We start from the raw sequence: 17,490 nt of genomic DNA on the forward strand, positions 1-17,490 counted from the left end.
TGGGGAACAGATTGCAAAGACCTATGCATCATATGCACTATGGCAGCAGTTGTTGGAATAGCAGTTATCAAGGGCAGCCACAGTGCTTGGCTAGTGGCCTGGAATAAAAGAAGCCCCTTGGAACATCCAGGAGAGGCTTCAGAGGCAGAATTCAGTTCCCTTCTCAATCGGAGCAGCATATTCCCCCTGACTGTTGATACTGGGAAATGCTGAAGCCAAAGCATCCAAGGCCAGCTGCAATCAGAAGTCTGCCAACTGCTCATTATCATGCCCGCCCTTTGTACAGCCTGCCAGGGAGTCAGCTTTAGACAACATTTTAATCAGAAGGGCAGGGATGCTTCCAGCATAATCACTCTGGGTGTCTTCCAAAGATCAATGAAGTTATTAGCGAGAGAGAAAGGGCTGAGATTATTATATATTATCTCCCTTTCCCCTTTCTCATTCTACCATACCTGCTATCCATCATAAATTTAACCCTTTCCAAACTGTGATCTGTCTTTTACAGCAGGCCATTGAGCTGGCAGAGAGAGGTGGTGAACAATGAATTTCAGTGCTTGGATCTGCACCACTTTGCTTTGGGGTAAGTGGAGGATGACATGGGGTGCTCCTAGCTGGTGGGGCAACAGTTAATTGCATTAGAAGCCTCCAGGGTAACACGAGGGCAGGAGCTGTCTAAAAGCCCTTTGCAAAAGTGCTTTTTGAAGCAGTCCTGCACGTCTCCTCTAAGTGGGTGGGGCTGGGGAAGAGCAGGCACCTCTCCCACCTCAGTTTAAAAGATAAACATAGTGCTGCTTCAAAGAGTGCTTTTGCAAAGGACTTTAACGGCTGCTCAGATGGTGAGATTAAATCCTGCTGCTTTGGCTGCCCAGTCCTGTTCCCTTCTGCAGGATTAAACCTTCTCCCTCCTGAGCTGGCGGATGAGTGTGGTTTGGGGAAAATGGCCTCATGGACCAAACTGGACCTCTTGGTGGGCATGGAGTAAAGATCCCCCATCTTGGCTATAAGATGTACCCTGTGATGGAGCCAGGGGGAAACACAGTTCCCCACTATGCTTGTGTGCCCTTCGTATGTTATGTGATTTCCCAGAAAAACGAAACTTAAGCACATTGTGGGTTCACTAATTGGCAACATGTGATACAGCTCACAGTAAGTATTTCTTAGCATTTCAAGAGGGCTAATGAGGCAAAATTTGACTGGTGGGAGACTTCATAGCCACAAGAGGGCAGTACATTCAAACTTTTCACAGATAATATCTCAGATGCATAGGAAATAATACTGGCCCAAAATGAGATCATATCCTTAGTGCACTACATTTTGCCATTTCCCAAGATGGAGAGCTTACCTCTTCTGCACCTGTAACGGAGTATGCATGCCCTTTGACCAGCTTCTGTGTGGTAACAGCCTCCGTCTCAGCAGCGCTTGTGATCTGCAAACACACACGGAAATATCACTGCTCCTGTGGTGACACAATCCCTCACTGAAGCACTGGTGCCATGCTGAATGCTACAGCGGCAATTGCTCCTGCAGGGGGCTCGACAGCTCCATGAGCTTTTTCCCTTCATACTCTGCACCCTGGTCTTTGGCAAGAGGAATTGGCGAATACGAACCAGCACTGCCCCTTGCCCCAAATTGTTGACTTCTGCTTGTGTCAGCTGAGGTGCTGGGGCTTGCCAAATTTCTCACTGCCTCTGAGGAACAAATTGATTGCATTCTCCCTCTCTGAAGACTCTCTTCCATCTCATACAAACAATATTATTGTATGCATCGTTGGCTCTCAGGCCTATTTACAGTTCAAACCTTAAGAATGGGCAACCTGACAAAACAACGCAATTTTGAATGCAATTTCTTTTAAAAAATGCTCTCCTAGTTGCATACATGTTTAATGCAATCTGTTGTAAATAAAAATATGCCCTTTTCCCTTATGGGGTATCGAAGAGCCCATATAGAGTCCTTACACAGGTTCACTATTGGTAGGAGAAAATAACAGAGGCCAACCAGAGAATATTGAGAAGCAAAGCAGCTAGTAAGCTTGATCTTTATTAATCTGTTGCAACAGGGTGCTCCCCTCACACGCAGGAGAGGAAGAGGACCCCCAAAAATGCTGTGCAATGGCTTATAAAGACTTTTGAAATTCCCATTCTCTAGATCAAGACCATCCCCAGAAACATTATGCATACATCACAGAAGGGATGTAACCTAAGACCACCCCTCAGATACATCCCACCTACATCACAGAAATTTTAATGTTGTTTTTCTCCTGTCACAGTTTATCTCCTGTCTGGCAAGTTACTTGATTGGATTGTCTGGGGAGCCTGGTCATTCTTTTGTAGTGGTAAAATACTTATTTCCTGGGCCAGGTCACAGGCTCACACCTTATTCAAACAGACATATCCTTGAGACAGGATTTGTGAGGAAAGAGACAATGGGGAGGCTTTTCCAGTTTAACCTTGCAGAGAAAGGATTTGGTCAGTTTAGGAATCAAAATGGTTCCAGGTTGGTCTTCCTGTATTGATCTATGTATGTGCAGTTATGAACATTACCATATATCTAAGACCATAAAATTCCTATCACATTATGCAGTTTCTCCTTACACACACATTTTTTCCCGTGTTTTGTGCTGCATCTCAGCATTTGGAGAAGTGTGGATTTTTAAGGATAGATGCGTTTTCGTGTATTGTTCTTCTGGGAAGTGCAAATTAAACTCTGGCACAGTTAGGGTTTAGAGATCACAGAGAATGAATCAGGGCATCAGAGCCTGGGGGACGTTGGGGGGGGGGATGAAGTTTTGTCCACAGACAAAAGAAGTTTTCTTGTGAAGGCTGAGAATGAGAAGCCAGCAGAGGCAGGCATTTCTGGGAACTATAAGGTTGTATTACTTAATTTTTGACTTGGCTGTTTGCCCTGCTATGTGCTACTATGAAAGTGAATTCTAAACAACTTGCCCCTCCTTCTCTGAAAAATAACAAAAATAGCATCCCCACATCCCAGGGAGCTACTTGCAGCCTGTTACCATACTGATAATACTTAGCCTTTGCTGTGTGTCTTCCAAATATATTTTATCTATTAAAGATTTGCATTCTTGGCCTTGAGTTCCTGTCCTTGGGTCTTATTACACTGTCTTTTTATTTTATCTTGAAACCAAGGGATTATAGTCAAGCCCCCTTAAGCCTCCGGCAGAAGCTCCTTCCTGGAGTGATAGCCTTTTGTTTACAGAAATACTGTTTACATTATCAAGCCTCTGCCCACCTGAATACTTATCCAAACTGGCCCTTTTCCAACAAGGCTTTCTCAATTCTGAGCCTGAAATGTATGTGTAGCAGGAACCCCCCCACCCCAATCATTCTGTTTGTACAAACTTCACACACACTCACACTCACACACTACATACGCCACATTTCTCTTATGAATTCATAGAAAATCAACCATACATCGGATTTGCACTGTTCCATTTTTATTTTAATATCGAAGGGGGGTGCTTGGTTTCTGGTCAGCCATAATCTCTTCAGCATACCAGCACATCCACAGGAGCCCTGCCCAGTTGCTATGTCAACCCTAATAATCCCAGACAGAAGACAATCAAAATCACAAAGAACAGTGGATTCACCACAGGCTGAAACAAAGGACAATGATCAGATCTTCCCTCTGGGGGCAGGAAACTGCAAACTCCCCATTGTCACCTGGAAAGTACTCATGGGGAGGGGGAAAGGAGGAACCAGCCAGGTGACAGGACACTCAGGTTACCACCACAACTCCTCCTTCATCACCTCCTTTCTGTAATGTATGCATGATGTCAACCCCTTCTGTAATGTATGCATGATGTCAACCCCTCCTTTCTGTAATGTATGCATGATGTTTCTGGGGGTGGGCTTGACCTAGAGGAGGGGAAATTCAAAAGTTTTTATAAGGTCTTGCAGCCCATTGTTCTGGGTCTTTTCCTCTCTCTTGCAAGTGAAGGAAATACCCTGTTGCAACAGTTCAATAAAGGCCAAGCCTACAGGCTGCTGTTTTGCTCCAAGTTATCCTGGTTGGTGTCTTTGTTTTTGTCCAAGAGAGCCCTCGGATTTTTCCGTTAACAGTTGGCGACCCAGATGGGACACTTGGTTCTCCTGTAAAGGTGAGAGGGGAGATAGAAGGGATCGGGCGCCACTGGGCAACCTTAGCCCAGAGATCCTTCTTCCTCTCCCTGCCTCCTCTTTGCGGGCGGTAATCAATCGTCACCAAAAGCTCAACCAGGGGAGCAAAGGCGAGGTCAAAGCCGGCTAAGGGAAAAGGATCCCGGGATCTGCGGGGGACAACTTCGAACGTGAGTATGGTTTGAAGTAAAACACGTTGGGAGGGGGGTGGAAAGTAACGACCCCACGACAGCCAGACTTTCCTTCTTTCATTTCTGGCGTAGCCCCTCGGAGTCGGCCGGGTGCGCTCTAACTTTACCCTTTTCTAGCCCGATTCTCCCCTTCGGAAAGTGGCCAGGGAGATCGCGGAACTTTACTGTATGGCGCTTGCCTCTCGGAGTCGTCTAGGTACGCCAAAACCTTTCTCTTTCTCTCCCCTCAATTTCTTACGCGGTGCTTGGCCGGGGAAATTGTGGTACCTTTTGCTGTTTTCTGACGTTCCCCCCCGGGGTCGTCCAGGAACGTCTTAAATCTCTCTATCTCTTTTCTCCCCCGTTTTCCGTCTTGGAATTGAGTCCGGGAAAGCGTGGCTCTTTTACTGTTTCTCTGACATCCCTCTCTCGGAGTCGTCCAGGGGAGTCTTTCAAGTATTCTCTTACTCTCCACCTACCCTAACTATACAAATGAACCTTCCCCTCCTGCCTGGCGACCTTTGTTAGGGATGACCTGGGTATGTGAGAACGCAAGGTCGTTTGCTCCCCTTTCAAAACTTTGTTTTCTCGGACCCCAATCTGGCACTGCACAGTGCAGGCGTCCAGTAGGGAGCCCAAACTTAGTCTCAAAGGCTAGGCAGGAGGCTGTCGTGGAGGGTAGAAGGGGCGGTTCACGAAGTGGGGCCCCACACTAGGATTAGTCTTGTGAAGCAGCGCTGAGGAAAAGGAATTTTAGTTTTGTGGCTGAAGTTTTCTCGGGCAAGGAGTCCCGTGGCAGACGGGCCAAGGTGTCCCGTAACTGAAGTTTTCTCGGGCAAGGAGTCCCGTGGCTGGAGTTTGAGTTCATGTATAAGATTTCTTGAAATGAGTTTGAAGCTTGTAGATATGTAGGAATTGTGTTAGTCAAGGGTACTTTGAGTACTGAAAGGATATTTTTTTCTGTCCCCCCTTTCTTTCCCATTGCCTTTCCTCCCTTGTGTGTGTGTTTCCACTCTTTCTGTCTTTAGCGTACTTCGTTAACGAAAAAAACCCCCCAATAATAACATATGAGAGAATGGGAGCTCACTAAACACCCTAGCTGGACTCCTCCTGGCAACAAAGCTTCCATGAAGCCTTTTGCCCCAGAGAGGACTCTAATATGCCCCTCCAGCTTGTCGTCTCCAATTAGAAAAAAAAATAGAAATAAAATAAAGGGGCAAAATGGTCTTTCCAAGTACAAAGTACGAGACCGTTGTAACTTTTAGTGGGTGGCTTAGGCCCACCACCTAGAACCCAGGGCACAGTGGCCACCTCAGGGATCCTTCAACAAAATCAGGGTGTGAACTCTTAGGGAGAGCTGAACACATCAAATTTGTGTTGTTAAACTATAATCTAAAGCTAGAACATGAAACTGTAAACTTAATGGTGCTCAGAGGCAAAAAAAAAAAAAATGAATAAGAGATGTATTCAAAGATTTAGAAATATTTCAAGGGTTTGTATTTACATTGGCCTTGGCATCCACAGACTGTTCTTAAATGCACATAGTTTTAAATTGCAAGCTTGCTTCAAAATTTTAAATCTAAGGAAGCCATGTTGCGCCTTATCGATCTTAAACAAAACAAAATGGAGAATGGAGTGTGCAAATGTTTGTTATTTGAGAGAGGCTCTAAAAGAGAGTTTCCCTCCCAAGTGGTGAAATCCTGTATACGTGCTACTTGTGTTCTGAAAGGGGGATTACCCCACCTCTTTCTTCTAGTTTTAAGTGAGGAGGGTGATTTTAAGTCTAATGGTAAATGATGTTTGTTGTAACTTTTGAGTTTGCTCCAGTCTATTTTGGAAGGAGAAGTTAACCTAATGTTTCTGCTGCAAAAGCCTAGTTGAGCACAACTGCTCTCTCAAGCTAAAATGCAGTGTATGTATTTCATTAAGTGTATGCCTATAAAAGTATGGTGTTCATTCTAAGAAAAAATATTTGAGTCCAGTTTTAACTTTGATTTGGTTGGACAGAAGAGTTATTGTAAGGCTCCTGATATCAGTCTCTATAAGACTTCATGGCCTCTTTTGTTAGAAAATGCCCCCCTCCCCCTTGTTTCACTCTGCCTCTTTCAGTTGGTTTCTCCCTTCTTACTTCTGTGCTAGGTAAATTTACTCCCGAGTAAGCTTCCTTTAAAGGAAACTGCAAAGAGGGGAGGGGGCAACACTTGTGTATTCCCTTTAAAAAAAAAATCAAATCTAGGGCTGCTTTAACTGTGCTTTATAAGAGATCCTCTCAGGAGTATAGATGTTTCCTTTCCCAGCTGTAAATCTGTACTTAAATGTGTATGCCTCTTTGGTAGTACAAATCTTGCTGTGAAATCTTGCTGTGAACCCTATATTTTGGAGGGTTGGACTAGATGACCCCAGGGTCCCTTTCAACTCTCCCAATTTGTGGCTGTGTGGAAGACCATGTGTCTGCAAGCATTGGAGGGTAATTCTTAAATTCTGGTGTGGTAATGGAGTTGAAATTCAGCCTAGCTTTGCTCTTTAGTTTTAAAAGGTGAGAGGTGAAGCCCAACTGGTAATACCAAGCATTTGAGTGATTACAGTGTTTATCATTTTGTCTACTATTTAAAAATCAGACTTAAAAGTCTACTCAAAGTTTAAGCACATACAAATGAATAATCAAGTAGAATTAGCCTTGACCATTCCTGTAAATAAAGGGCAGGAAATAATAATAATATTAATAATAATAATAATATTTTTTTGTCTGCAAATGGTAAGGCTGAAATGGCTGAGAAGTTAAAAAAAAAAAATCCTAGGAATTCTAACTCTGGCCATTTTTACTCATAAATAAGAGAGCGGTTGATTGTTCCGCGAATGGCCAGAGGGATATTAGCCCTTTCCTGTACATAAAGGAAGCAGTCTCAGTTTGCTTGGGCTGAAATTGCTAGCTTTGGTGAATACCTAAATTGCTGAGTTTCTCTTTTTTGTTTAAAATCAAACCCTGTTTTCAAAATCTACTCCTTACCCTTCCTTTCCCTTATTCAAATGGTAATTTAGCCAAAGGATGGTAATTTAGCCAAAGGATGCAACATTTCAATAGTATAAAACGTTTGCTGAGACATGAACTCTGCACATGCACAGAGGCCAGATTAGCTAAAGAAGAGAGAGAGAGGAAGGGGGGAACTGTAAGGGGGAGAGGAGGTTTCTTCGACAACTACAGAGAGAAATTTATCCAAATGCAAAAACTTTGAACCATTGAGGGAAATCACCCTAAATGTTTCTTTGCTCCAGAGGCTACGTAAGACAAAAGGCTTTAAAAAACAAAAAACAAAAAACAAAAAACTAGCCCATCAAAAGCCAAGAGCTTTCCAAGTTCCAAATCTTAACATGCCAAATTCTTTTCACAGGTAAATATCAAAGCATTCCCCCCTCAATGGGAATTTTTAGGAACAGCATTTCCTGACAGGCTTCTCACATGAAATAATTTTCCCTTTTAACAGGATATGTGAACCCCGATAACAAAGTGTTTGTCCCTTTTTCCTCCCACAGCAACTTTCTTTCTGTTCTGTGAAACAAGCCTGAATCCCTGCTATATTAGTAACTTCCATCTCTTTGTGGCCTTGACACTTTTTTAAAGTTACAAATAATCTGTTTTCATTTATTTAATCTGTTTCTCCATGATGTCTATGAAGTTAATCGAAGCACAACCAAACATTGTTTGTGGAATGGTATTTGTTTACCTTTTTGCCTGAGCATTTCTTATTCTGTCATTTTGGCTAGTGCAAGGTACCTGCACAACTTTAAATTGCCATTCATTTTCTTGGTATTAACTCATTTCCCAGTATTAATATTACAGTTGATGTTGTCACATCAAGAAACACTATTTTATTTTCATTTGCGATGTTAGAATGCCAAAACAGATTACTTCAGGTTACTTATTAATTGTGTGTTTTAGCATTTATTTATTTGGTTCCTCATAAGTCATTTTGTGTGTGTGTGTTTTACTTTGGGGACATGTTCATCACATGTTGAAAGTCAGTTTCATGAAGTTCTTTTATCAAATAGCACATGGTGAATTTAAAGTTTTTTTCCCCATGGTTTTCCCATTTTTTTCAGTCTAGTAGTAATCTGCGTGGTTTTGATAATATATTTAATAATAATTCTTTTCTAAATCTGATGTCTTTGTGTCAAGTTTGTTTTCATCTGACTGGTAATCTAATTTTTTGCTTTCTTTTGTATTTTTTAACCTTTGTATTTTTTACAGTTCTCTTTCTCTCCAAAGTGAAGGAAAGCAAATGAACTTGGCAGATAATAACAGTAGTTATAGGAAAATGTGATAATAATATTGGAATGAATGAAACGCTTAATTCGCTAAGATTTTTATTATTTGCAGCTTCCAACAGAAACCGAAGGACATCCTTTTTGCCTTTTGCCCCTCCCTTTTCTAACTGTCTTTAAGCCCCAAAACCCTGCCCCTTACAGGATATCACCTATACAGATGTGCAATGATGAAAAGCAGCAACAACCCCTCAACTCAGTTCTTCCGTCATCACAAGACACCAGAGTTTTCAAGTGCCCACAGCTATCTCTTTCAAAGGATATAGACTGCCAGGGGAGTGGGCCTGACAAAGGGGGGTGGAGTTGACTTGCAAGGACATCTTTTCACTTGAACCTCAAGCCTCTGTGCTCCAGGATTCAAAAGATACATGCGTAAAAGATCACAATTGTGTCAAGATATGCAACTGATATTTAATTAGTTTGTTTTGTTTTAAGTGTTATTATGTAGGAATGTTGAAATGTGTCTGACAGTGTGTTATTCCCACAAGGGGGGGGGGCTATTTTGTGTGTAATTATTTTTATGTTTAATGTCTTATTGCTTGCACACCAATTCTCATGCATTTTATACTTTCTGATAGCTCACACTATTGTGTAGTCCAATGTTTAGATAACCACATTTCATTGTCCCACCTGGCACTCTGCCAACTTTCCCTATCCACTTTAAAATGTGCTAAAACATGCTTTACCAAGGAGAAGCTTATAAGATACATGAAGGTGCATATGCTTTGGTTTAGCAGGAATGATCCCTTATAGAGTTAAATTGACTTATTTGGACAACTGCCCTTGTTAAGAATGGTTTTCTTTTAACAGATTGGTTTCAAGAGTTGAGAACCATGGGGCACATAAATTCAAATTGGACTCAGTTTGAATTGGGCAAGTGTATCCAGGCTGCAATTAGCTCTTTGATCCTTAAAGTGCAAGTGAGCAACTCCCATGACTGCAAGACCAGAGCCTGTAATAATAATAAGGAATCCCATGGATTTTGGCCAAGGCAAAGACATTTCTCTCAGGACGTGTCCGAAACCTGTGCCAGCTGTGGTGGGTACCAGGCTACATGATAAATATGAAAGCCCTAAGTGGATTCACCAGGGATTGCCACTACTGCGACACCATGCCGATGTGAGACCACAGAAGAGCTACCTTGACACCTGAGAACACAAAAATGGCGGGGGGGAAGCAAACTGCACTTTTCAGTCATTAGTGGACCTTCCTGCCTAAATGTAAAGCATAGATCACTATTGAGAAAATATTTCTTCCAAGGTGCTAGAATACCACAAGTAACTGAGCAGTGCACTGTTACACCATTATATTTCCATGCAAATATCCTTAAAGTAGCATGATATCCAAGTCCCTTTCAGGTTCACATGGACACACACATCTGGGACGGAGAATACCAGGTTATTATTTACCACCTTAAATTGTGCGGAGAAAAGGATTGCAAAGTAGCCACCTTTGCAATCTTATCTCCGAAGGGGGGAACTGTAGCAGGAACCCCCCCACCCCAATCATTCTGTTTGTACAAACTTCACACACACTCACACTCACACACTACATACGCCACATTTCTCTTATGAATTCATAGAAAATCAACCATACATCGGATTTGCACTGTTCCATTTTTATTTTAATATCAAAGGGGGGTGCTTGGTTTCTGGTCAGCCATAATCTCTTCAGCATACCAGCACATCCACAGGAGCCCTGCCCAGTTGCTATGTCAACCCTAATAATCCCAGACAGAAGACAATCAAAATCACAAAGAACAGTGGATTCACCACAGGCTGAAACAAAGGACAATGATCAGATCTTCCCTCTGGGGGCAGGAAACTGCAAACTCCCCATTGTCACCTGGAAAGTACTCATGGGGAGGGGGAAAGGAGGAACCAGCCAGGTGACAGGACACTCAGGTTACCACCACAACTCCTCCTTCATCACCTCCTTTCTGTAATGTATGCATGATGTCAACCCCTTCTGTAATGTATGCATGATGTCAACCCCTCCTTTCTGTAATGTATGCATGATGTTTCTGGGGGTGGGCTTGACCTAGAGGAGGGGAAATTCAAAAGTTTTTATAAGGTCTTGCAGCCCATTGTTCTGGGTCTTTTCCTCTCTCTTGCAAGTGAAGGAAATACCCTGTTGCAACAGTTCAATAAAGGCCAAGCCTACAGGCTGCTGTTTTGCTCCAAGTTATCCTGGTTGGTGTCTTTGTTTTTGTCCAAGAGAGCCCTCGGATTTTTCCGTTAACATATGCAACCTCTAGGATCGGTTTCTGCAGCTGTAAGACAAAGGGGGCTTTGCGCCACTCATGTCTGGCCATCTGCTATCTGATGCTTTGGTTTGCAGATCTGAAAGAACTCGATCTGCCACAATCCAGAAATTTTGAATCCAGAGTGGTGTGAGGGATAGAATGCCGGGGGTGGAAAACACTGGACCCCATTATGTTTGTTTAAAAAAGGGCTATCTAAGGCAGGAGTCAGCAACCTTTTTCAGCCGTGGGCCAGTCCACCGCCCCTCAGACCATGTGGTGGGCCGGATTATTTTTTTGGGGGGGGATTAACGAATTCCTATGCCCCACAAATAACCCAGAGATGCATTTTAAATAAAAGCACACATTCTACTCGTGTAAAAACATGATGATTCCCGGACTGTCGTGGGCCAGATTGAGAAGGCGATTGGGCCGCATCCGGCCCCCAGGCCTTAGGTTGCCTACCCCTGACCTAAGGTATCTAACTGTTGCAGATGCAACAGGGATAATGCTTCTCTGTAACCTATGTTTTTCATTGTCCTATATTGAAAGATTTCTGGCAGAAGGTAACTGAAACTATCAACAGAACTGTACAGAACAACCTTACATTTACGAAGCAAAATATCCTCTTGAATTATATGCCCAGCACATGGAACCTTACAAAAGGACAATATGAGTGGACTCTCACAACTTGAATATAAATGCAGACTTGCCATGGACAAATTTGATGATATTTTGAATCCATTCTTACAAATACTGTAATAGGTTAAGATCCGGTGAAGTACAATAACAACTTTGTAAAGTATAAAGTTTCGGGGTCCCCCCTCCCCCCTTTGCTTTCCCTTCTACACGGGTGTTGTTTCTCTTTTTCTCTCTTTTATTTACGTCTCACCATGTTTAGTGCACATATAATTTTATACTTTTCAACTTTCAATAAAGATGTCTGGGAAAAAGAAAGAAAGAATGCTGGGCGTGGGCTAGAGAAAACTAGTCGGTTTTGCAGCCAGGGTGAAATGACATGTGAAGGCAGATGCCCTGTGGTTTTCGAAAGATCGCCCCATAATCACTCAGAGAAGGGTGAGCGACTTAAAGCACAAAGCAGATTTATGGGCAAGGAGGCGCAGATCCCTGCCCAGCCTGCCGCTCCCTACTCCACAGCCTGTGCCCCGTCATCAGGCTGTTTTCTTCAGGGTTTCAGTAATGGAAGCAAATTTGGCCATGAGGAAAAAGCTGCTGGGGCAGAGGAGCAACAGGAAGCAAAAGCAGGAAGAGGGTGGCAAGAATTCAGCACTCCCCATACTTGCACTATGGATTCAATCCCTCACCCTCCACTTTAAAGGTTATTGAGAAGACCCATGTTGAAAGACACAGATCAGATCCAAAAAAAGCTCACCAGATGATTGAAGGCTAACCACCATCTCTCAACCTAACTTACTTCATGAGGAGCAGGGTGGAGCATCCCAAAATGTAGATGACGATTATGGTTCCTTGGCATTATCCCTTAAGTTATTATTGCATGTGGGAGTTCTGATTCACATTCACAGCTCTCTCGCCTGCAAATGCTTCTTCATTCATTACAATGCTGGAAATAACTTATAGGGATGCATGTTCAGAGTTAATATCTCCACTGAAGTGAGTGAGGAAACCTAATTCCACAGGAGAGCAATGCACATGCAACATAACATGCCTCAGTGATGAGGAATCACTGGCTTCTAGATGTTGCTGGACTACAACTCCCATCATCCCTGACCATTATCTATGCTTGCCATGACTGATGGGAGCTGGAGTCCAACGAACATCTGGAGGGAGGGGCAGGTTCCCCATCCCCGGTGTACACGGAACTTGGAATCAGATATGTTGTCTGCAGCTACATGGTGGAGGTCTCCAAAGAGACCCTTCTTTTCTTAGAGTCACACATTTGGGGATTTATTTCAGACAGGGAAATTAAAGGTGTGCGCAGGTATATTCTTAAAAAGGATAGCCAGAGCAGTCTTATTTATTTTTATTCTTTTAAAAAGCAATCTGATTTAGAAGTGTCTAATGAAGTGGAACCCTAGACCATGAAAGCTTGTGCCCTACTAGAATTTGTTAGCATTTCAGATGCCACAAGACCCTTTGTGTACTCAAATGCAACTATGAGGTGAAAATACACCCAGCCACTGAAGAGCAGCAACAGCTGCCTTTGCGTTGCTCAGCTGTTGCAAAGGGATGCTAACATACACAATGGAAGAGGTAAGGAGAATTCTTATTTGGGGCCCTTTTTTGCCCTAAAGTCTCATTCAAATTAACACCAGCCATTCTTATAGGAGGGGGAGGGCTCAGGATTTTCCAGTCCCTGTGCACTACCTGGAGGTTTGGAATTCTGTACTACCTCACAGTCCCCTAACTAAAGCAACCTTCCAGTTGCTGCATGCACCAAAGAACGTGGGACAGCTGGAAAGAAAACAACACTAACTCACATCAATAGAGCATCCCAGGAGAGAGCCCTTCTGAAGAGCCTTCTGGATGATTTTGAACAGGTTCGGCGGTGGCTTTTGCAGCTCGTACCACTCTGCAATTCCTCCAGTGAAGTCCTCAAAGCCCTCAGTGGTGCTTCCTCCAGAGAGAGCCTCATACGATCCATTCACCCTGTGTAAGAGACAAACATGACATTTCAACTTTCTTTTCTCGGCCTTTGAAATTAAAGTGTAGCATAGCTAAAGCCTCACAATCAGGTGTCTGCCCTACTTTTTCATACACGAAAAGCCCAAGGTCAACATGGGATACATCAAAATGTTTGACACACAGATCTGATCATGTACCTTAGCTACATGTATATTAAATAACTACACTATTAATCCATATGGACTAGGGCCCCTGATGCTACAAAGAGGAATGATCCCTTCCTAATGCAAACCATTATGACTCCATGAAGTGAAAGGTGTGGCAAGAGAAGGTTTGGCCTGAGCAGAGTCCCAAGGGTCACGCAGAGGGGCTTGGAGTGCTCAGCCGCTGGGCCTGAGATTCCCCACCTCTGATGCTGTGCTTTACTTACTTGGCGTAAGCCTTCTCCAGCAGAGCACTCCAGAACTCACTCCTTTGGGCTGAATGAACAAAGAGGAGCTCTCCATCTTTGGTAGGTAGCTTGTCATCAACAACAACATCCACCCACTCTCCATACTGCCAGAACTGAAAACAAATAATCATCATCACCACAATGTGTTAGAAGGCATGCTCTTGACCACAGCTGAAAACAGCTTGGGACCAGGTTAGCTGAAGGAGCTTCTCCCCTTACATAATGGTCGAGACTTCAAGATAAGTTTCAGCAACGCTTCTCTGGGTGCCCTCAGTGAGGAAAGGGACTTCTTGGTGCTGGCAGCTAAGTTATGGGATGCCCTCTGCAGAGCGTACTGCCTGGTGCCAGCTCGCTTCACCAAACATTTCACTTAAGTTTTGAGAAAGAGCTTTTTGAAGCTCTAAAAGCTTGCCACCTTATCTGCAGTGTAAGAGTAGGTTAAGTATCTTCTAACAAAATATATAACCAATACCAGCCCCTTTCCTCAACCTGGTGCATTCCAGATCTTGTTGGACTATAACTCCCATCATCCATGATCACTGGCCAAGTTTGCTGGGAAGTCAGACCCCAACATTAACCTGAGGGCACCAGGCTGAGGAAGGGTGACTGATACCACTATTCATCCCAGAAAAATCCCTATAGCTCAGGTGTACAAAAAGGTACTTGTATCAGGAGAGCATTACCTCCAGACAAGCATGCAGCTTTAAAGTTGTTTTAGGCAAAAGAATCAATCACTGCCTTGAGCAACATCCAAAGGGTAATTGTACAATGTGCACATCCTTCCGGGAGGGGTGGATCAGGTCGGTTCACACCTGATTCTGCAGAAACCAGATTCCTGAAGCTTCCCTACCCTCCATTGCATGCATACCAGGGTATCAGTTGATCTGGCAAATACAGTGCTAATAAAGCAGCGTAACCCTTCCAGGCAAAAGGCAGAAATCAGTATCTGTGGTACCTGGAAGTGGAATATTCCTGCATATCGGTCTTTGAAGCTTTGATCGCTGGGCACAACTCTAGCCAAAACTTCTTCATTCAATGTGAGAGAAGCAATGGCTGCCAGGAGCCAACAGTCTCCTGTGAAAGCAAAACAAAAGTATTTCCCATTAGTCTCCATGCTCTTAAATAAATAAAGAGGGGTGGGGGGAGAAGAAGAAGTAAGGCACTTTAAGTCCTATTGTTCTTACCAGGAGAGATTAACATAAGAGCAGGACAGAGTACTGTACTTCTATACTCTAATTATGGCGGCGGGGGGGGGGGGGGAGCCTGTATTGTGCTGCTGTGGTAATGTGAGGAGGGCAATTTTTAATTACCTGCTCCCCTTAAAATCAACTGGGGAGTTGATCTGCAACAGCTCCAGCTGTCAAGTTGCACCACCAACAGAGACATGGGCATGGTCTTGGAAGACACAGCCGAAGTGTGTTCTTTCCCTGTGCTGTCCTATCCTGCTCAAAACTACATCTCATTCTAGCAATTCCGCTGGCACATCTTTGGTGGTGTTGCACCAGCATATCTGGGGTGTTCCATTAGGGTATCTGCCATGGCAGTAGGTAATCTGCCATTCTGCCATCCCATTCTGCCCTGCAAGTCACCTAATGAGACCTGTGGGTATAAGGCGGTATGCAAATTTTAATAATAATAATAATAATAATAATAATAATAATAGTAATAATAATCCACAAAAATTGGGCTGAATTACACCCAGTGATATTTGGCATAGACTAGTTGGGAAGCCTTCCTTAAAAAAATGGGAACAGTAATAAGCTTTTCCCAAGACGGATGAATACAGAATTACCAGCATGTTTGGACTTTCACATGTTTTTAAAAAGCTGATTTCAGTCTCTGCAGAATCTTGCTTTGAGAATTCTGGATTAATCTGATCCGTCTAAATGATATTAACAAACAAGGTCCTCCCCAACATGTGTGGAAATTCACTGATGCCCTTCTGTTCCAGCAGACTTTTCCATCTTTCATAGTTTTGCCACCTGTGAGTCAGAGAAGCTCTGTAGACTGGCTCTGCCTTCCAGAATCGGATGGTTAGCTGCTAACCAGTGCTGCTGGATGAGAGCCAATGTACACTCGCCTCCTCACCTTTGGTGCCTCCAGCAGCACTGCAGTTTACCAAACACACAAACAAAACACAAATTACTGAATAAAGAAGTCAATGGCGGGGAGGGGGGAAATAACTTCAGCATTTTCAAACTGAATAAACAGAACTCTACTGTCAAGATCAACTGTCTGTGATGACTGTGCAATGCTAATGAACTCCACTGGTGCATCAAAACACCTTGAGATCTCTTATCATCCAAAGGCTAGACAGGTCCTAAGAATCTGAAGTAGCAGCTCACAAGAAAACTCCAACGTTTGTCCACCATTACCAAGAAGCAAGTACAAAAAGTAAGGACTCCCTGGACACCAATGTTGAGCAGTAACCAAATAGCAAAGTATCAGTTAAACTCACACAGCAGAGGTACTGCACCTATGTCCATAGTAGTACGCATTGCCATGAGCCAATAAAGATTTTGGTTTTGCAACTGTAGAGTGGCTCTGCTTGCATCATGCACTCCTTCTCTTTAGTAACTGCTCATCAACAGTGATGCTTGGCAAATAAAAAGGTAAAGGTAAAGTACCCCTAGATGGTTAAGTCCAGTCAAAGGCGACTATGGGGTTGCGGCGCTCATCTCACTTTCAGGCCAAGGGAGCTGGCGTTTGTTCATAGACAGCTTTGCGGGCCATGTGGCCAGCATGACTAAACCGCTTCTGGCACAATGGAACACCGTGACAAAAGCCAGAACACATGGAAATGCCGTTTACCTTCCTGCCACAGCAGTACCTATTTATCCACTTGCACTGGCGTTCTTTCAAACTGCTAGGCTGGCAGGAGCTGGGACAGAGCAATGGGAGCTCACTCCGTTGTGGTGATTCAAACCGTCAACCTTCCGATCAGCAAGCCCAAGAGACTCAGTGGTTTAGACCACAGCGCCACCCATGTCCCTGCTTGGGCAAGTACTTAGCAGCAGACATACAGAAAATGACAATTACAAAAACAGGCTGGGATCCTTTGAACAAAGAGGTGCCTCTCATGGAAACCCAAGATAGTTACACAGAAAGAGTTGCAACTTCTATTTAAGGCTCATTCTTGTGGCATTTTTGGATTCCCCGTAATACTACATGGTTGGGAAAGTGCTTCATTTTTAACAAAGCTGATTTGGATCCCAAACAAGAGGTGAACCAGACATACCAGAAACCAGAATGAACTGATAGATACAGATCTGAACCAAATCTTGTGGAAAGTGCTTTAATTAGCGCACAGATTCTGACAAGTGTGTCCCCCTATATAAGCTATTGTATCTTCTTAAAAAAGTTGATGGTTTTGCCTCTGTTCTCCTGCATGCTGCTTTGGCACAAGAATTTCCTTCCCTTCTATAGTGGTTTCACTTACTGTGAGATTTCCAGAAGAGAATCTTCTGGTTACGGTAAAAAAAAAAGTAGATACATGAGAAATGGGCAGTAGAAGATGCACTTGAAAAAGAATACATAATCAGCAGAAGCAATTGGAAAAGCTCAACTGCT

General features: G+C 43.4%; 1 protein-coding gene across 2 annotated transcripts in view; it reads right to left on the minus strand.

Moving 5' to 3' along the window:
* The window catches only part of CAPN2 (calpain 2), a 42,838-nt gene that overhangs the window by 16,203 nt on the left and 9,145 nt on the right, over positions 1-17,490 (minus strand). For both annotated transcript variants that reach the window (XR_014524294.1, XM_083496092.1), the window contains exons 3-6: positions 14,876-14,994; positions 13,900-14,033; positions 13,325-13,493; positions 1,343-1,426 (exon numbers count right to left, since the gene is read on the minus strand). Coding sequence is in view for 1 of the 2 variants with exons in the window: in XM_083496092.1 (XP_083352218.1) it covers positions 1,343-1,426; positions 13,325-13,493; positions 13,900-14,033; positions 14,876-14,994 (506 nt within the window). In the remaining variant the exon portion in view is untranslated. The remainder of the gene's footprint in view (positions 1-1,342; positions 1,427-13,324; positions 13,494-13,899; positions 14,034-14,875; positions 14,995-17,490) is intronic.

The sequence above is a fragment of the Podarcis liolepis genome (genome assembly GCF_965112155.1).
Source record: "Podarcis liolepis genome assembly, chromosome: 3".
In the NCBI taxonomy this organism is placed as follows: domain Eukaryota; kingdom Metazoa; phylum Chordata; class Lepidosauria; order Squamata; family Lacertidae; genus Podarcis; species Podarcis liolepis.